This window comes from Crocuta crocuta, unplaced genomic scaffold (assembly GCF_008692635.1).
Source record: "Crocuta crocuta isolate KB4526 unplaced genomic scaffold, BGI_CrCroc_1.0 scaffold119, whole genome shotgun sequence".
In the NCBI taxonomy this organism is placed as follows: domain Eukaryota; kingdom Metazoa; phylum Chordata; class Mammalia; order Carnivora; family Hyaenidae; genus Crocuta; species Crocuta crocuta.
Genome location: NW_027551562.1, coordinates 10,312,905 through 10,316,450, shown reverse-complemented (window position 1 = coordinate 10,316,450; position 3,546 = coordinate 10,312,905). Strand labels below are relative to the sequence as shown.

The 3,546-nt window shown below is 67.9% G+C and overlaps 1 protein-coding gene across 1 annotated transcript in view; it reads left to right on the top strand.

Moving 5' to 3' along the window:
- Nucleotides 1–324: 324 nt before the first annotated feature.
- The window catches only part of LOC144219908 (secreted Ly-6/uPAR domain-containing protein 2-like), a 5,352-nt gene continuing 2,130 nt past the window's right edge, over nt 325–3,546 (top strand). Inside the window, exons 1-2 of the mRNA XM_077750025.1 lie at nt 325–376; nt 2,242–2,340. Coding sequence (XP_077606151.1) covers nt 325–376; nt 2,242–2,340 — 151 coding nt within the window. The remainder of the gene's footprint in view (nt 377–2,241; nt 2,341–3,546) is intronic.

Sequence of the window (3,546 nt, the reverse complement as noted above, 5' to 3'; positions counted from 1 at the left end):
ACCCCTAGAGTGGCTGTGACCCATAGACCATCATGACCCTCCTTTCTCCTCAGCCTGGCCTGGGGCCTCATGATACCTAGAGGGACCAGGAGGCCGATGGCCCAGGACAGGGCGACACGCAGAGAGAGGGCACAGGCGAGCTGAGAGCCCCCGGAGCCCTGGGGGTGGGGCATAGGGGGGCCCCAGCGGCATGAGTCAGGCCGGCCCCGCCGACCCATGCTCAGCTCCAGCTAAATTACTAGGTCTGACCCCGGCCGAGGAGCCAGTCATATAAAGGCACCTGGTGGCGGCCGCTCCCCAGTCCCAGCCGGTGGACACCCCACGATGAGGCCACTCCTGCTGTTTCTGCTTCTGGCCGCTCTGTGCGCCGACCTGGGTAAGAGCCACTGACCTGGGGGATGGGACGGGGACACAGGGTTGCTGGGTGCGGCTGGCCTCCATGAGGAGTGAGCGGGGAGGACCTGGAGATCTTTGTGTCCCTTTGGGCACAGTTTCTAGTCTATCTCCCTCTTGTGGGGTGAAAGGCCCCGGTGAGCGGCCGGAGTCTGCAGCGCTCCGGGCTGGTAGGGGGACCGGCCACCAGCCAGGGGGCCACTGTCCTGTTTTCCCGGACAAAGGGGGTTCTCGAGAGGCAGGAGTCTGGTTGTTGGAACCGGGAGAATGAGTTGGTCACTCCCAGCCCCTCTGGCTGGCCGTGTGACCTTGAACTAGAGCACCTGCAGCTTCGGGCCACCGGAAATGGGGCCCCGGGAGGGCTGATACAGCCTGTGATTATCAGCTGAATAATTACCACCCAGGATAATAGCCCCCTCCGTGCGGGCGGGTGAGCTGAGGCCTCCGGCCTGTGTGGGGAACCCCCTGAGGGGAAGGCAGGGACGCAGGCACCTCGCAGACCAGGCCCAGCCTGAGGAGGCAGGGGACACAGATGGAGGGGACACTCGGGCAATGGCTCGAGGCTGGCTCTGGGGACAGGCGCAGAGGACAAGGTGCTTGTCAGAAGCGCGGCTGCAGGCGAGGCCCCAGTGAGGCCACACTCAACCCCCCCCCACACGGGGACTATCCGACCCCCGGGGGAAACAGAAGCCACGTAAGTTTCTTGTTCAGAGGAAGCCGGGAGTGTGTCCCCGCCCCCGCCAGCACCCCGGACTCAGTGCGGATGGGAGCACAGGAACAGCCTGGGGTCACCCCCGGACAGAAGGGCCTGCTCCTCCTGGGCCGAACCTGGGGAGAAAGCCTCTGAGCCTGGGGTCTGCCTGAGCTTGACCTGATGACCGCCCGTGGTTCAGCCACAAGTGTCCCCCCTTTCCACAAGGGGGAGGGGTCTCTGAGGTCAGCTGGGCCATGTGTGGAAGACGCTGTCACCCCATGCCATACGTGCCGGCTTTGACGTCAGAATGGGCACACCACAGCCCCCCCCCCGGGCCTGGCACAGACGTGCCTTTTCTTGTAGCACGTGCCCCTCCATCCTGGCATCCGCCTGCCCAACTGCGCCTACACAGCTCCAGGGGCACCGCCCCCCAGTCCTCCCAGTTGGCCCCCGGTCCTCTATGAAGACCGAGTTCTCCCTGGGCCAGGTGTCCCACAAAGTGTCACTCCATCCCACTCGGGGTCACACGTGTGCCTCAGTTGGCCACCCCCGGGGCAGCCTGCAGCCTCTCCAGGCCAGGAGCCTTGTCCGGCGTCCATGTGGTCGGGACACTGCGTGGTGGGGGGCGGGGGAGGGTCACAGGGCCTCTTGCCGGAGACTGTCCGTTGATCAGTGTGGGGTGGGGGCCGCTGGCAGGCCCTGGGCAGTGAGGGCAGGGCTGCTGCCCCCTGTTAACTAAGCAGCCCTTAGCGCCCACCGTGCGCAAAACCCTCGGAGCCCCGCTGTCCCCCGTCCGGGCCACCGTGCAGGCCGGGAGCCCCAGCGCAGGAGGGTGGGGCAGGGGCCACCAGCTGGTGCCAGGCCAGGCAGCCTCAGGCCGTGCTTGGTCCCATCTCACAGGGAGGACTCTTGTCTCCCCGAGAGGGGCCTCGACAGCCAGAGGCAGAGCCCAGGTCCCCCCAAGTTAACGTCCTCCGTCCCAGGGCACGTGTCGTGTCTCCTCTGACCGCCTGGCAAGTCTCTGGCCCCGTCCCAGTCCCCGGGGACCAGGGGCACCTCTGGAGGGGGCGGGCAGCCCAGGCTCAGGCAGGCCCAGAGGCGGCCCCAGGCTGTCCGCAGCCCGCGCTGACGGGGTCCCTGCTTCCTCCCCCCAGCCCGGGCCCTGCACTGCCACGTGTGCTGCGGCCACAAGGACTGCCAGTCTCTGGTGGAGTGCGCCCCGACTGACAAGTACTGTGTGATCACGCAGGCCAGTGAGTACCCGGCCCGCCCGCAGGGTGCCCGAGGCGGGAGGGCCCACTCTGCCGCCCCCTGTCGGTGGGAGGGTGGTCAGGCGCAGCCCCGCGGCCCCGCAGCCCCGCAGAGCAGGGCCCGTGTGGCCTGGATCACAGGGAGCCCGCAGGAGAGGTGCGGAGCGAGCGGGGGCACAGGGCCGCGGCAAGCCCACAAGCCCAGGCACGGAGGGAGGCCGGCACCGGGAAGACGGGGTGGGGGTGGGGGTGGTACAGGCCGGCCAGCCTTCCTCTGACCCCCCAGCGCCCCTCTGTGGGGCTCCTTCTTCCCTGAGCTGTCAAGGCCTGGGCTGGGGCCCTGAGCCCTGAGTGGTGCTTGGTGGTGACCGTAGCAGCCAGGGGCAGGGTGCAAGGGGGGTCACAGAAGGTCACATGGTGGGAGTTTGAGCGAGGCAGGGAGGTGAGGGGCCCGCGGGTGGGAAGCCTGGCTGGGCCACTAGACTGGGTACGCAGGGCAGTGGGGGGGTTGGCCTGCAGGAGTAGCAGGGACCGGGTGGGACCGGGTGGGACCTGGGGGGGGGGCTGGAAGATGCTGCAAAGTCACTGGCCCCTGAGTGGCCTGAGTGAGGGGGAGGCAGGCGTGCTGAGGGTCGGCCACAGGGGGCTGTGCAGGGTCCAGGAGGCCCGGGCAGGCAGCAGCAGCTGCTTCTGGGAGGGGGGTCATCACCTCCTCCAGCCGCCGGTTGCGGTCCCCATCGGTGTCCTGTCTGTGGAGGTCCCGGCGGCATCCTCGGACCCCCTGGATGAGGCAGGGGGCTCTGTGAGCCAGGCACCCCCTCTGGGGCCCCAGCTCCCTGTGAACCCCGATGATTACCAAGGCTTTCCCGCATGGGAATCAGGGCCCCCTTATTACGGGAGGCCCCCTGCTGGACCCTGCCCCTCCTCGGGGCAGGGACCCTGTGAGGGAGCAGCACAAAGCCCCCGATGCCTCCAGGACCTGCTCCCGTCAGGCGGAAAAGGATCCTGCCCAAGGACCAGGTCACTTTCTCAGGGCCTAGGGACACTCCCCTGCTTCCGGCCAAGCCCTGGGCATGTGGGGACAGGCAGGTGGCATTCTTCTCTTTCGGTCACCTGGCCGATGGCCCCTGAGGGCCCCTGTGCGCTGCTCGGTCTGCCTTGTGCCAGGGACCACACAGGCTTGGCCTTGCGCAGTATACTGGGGGGACT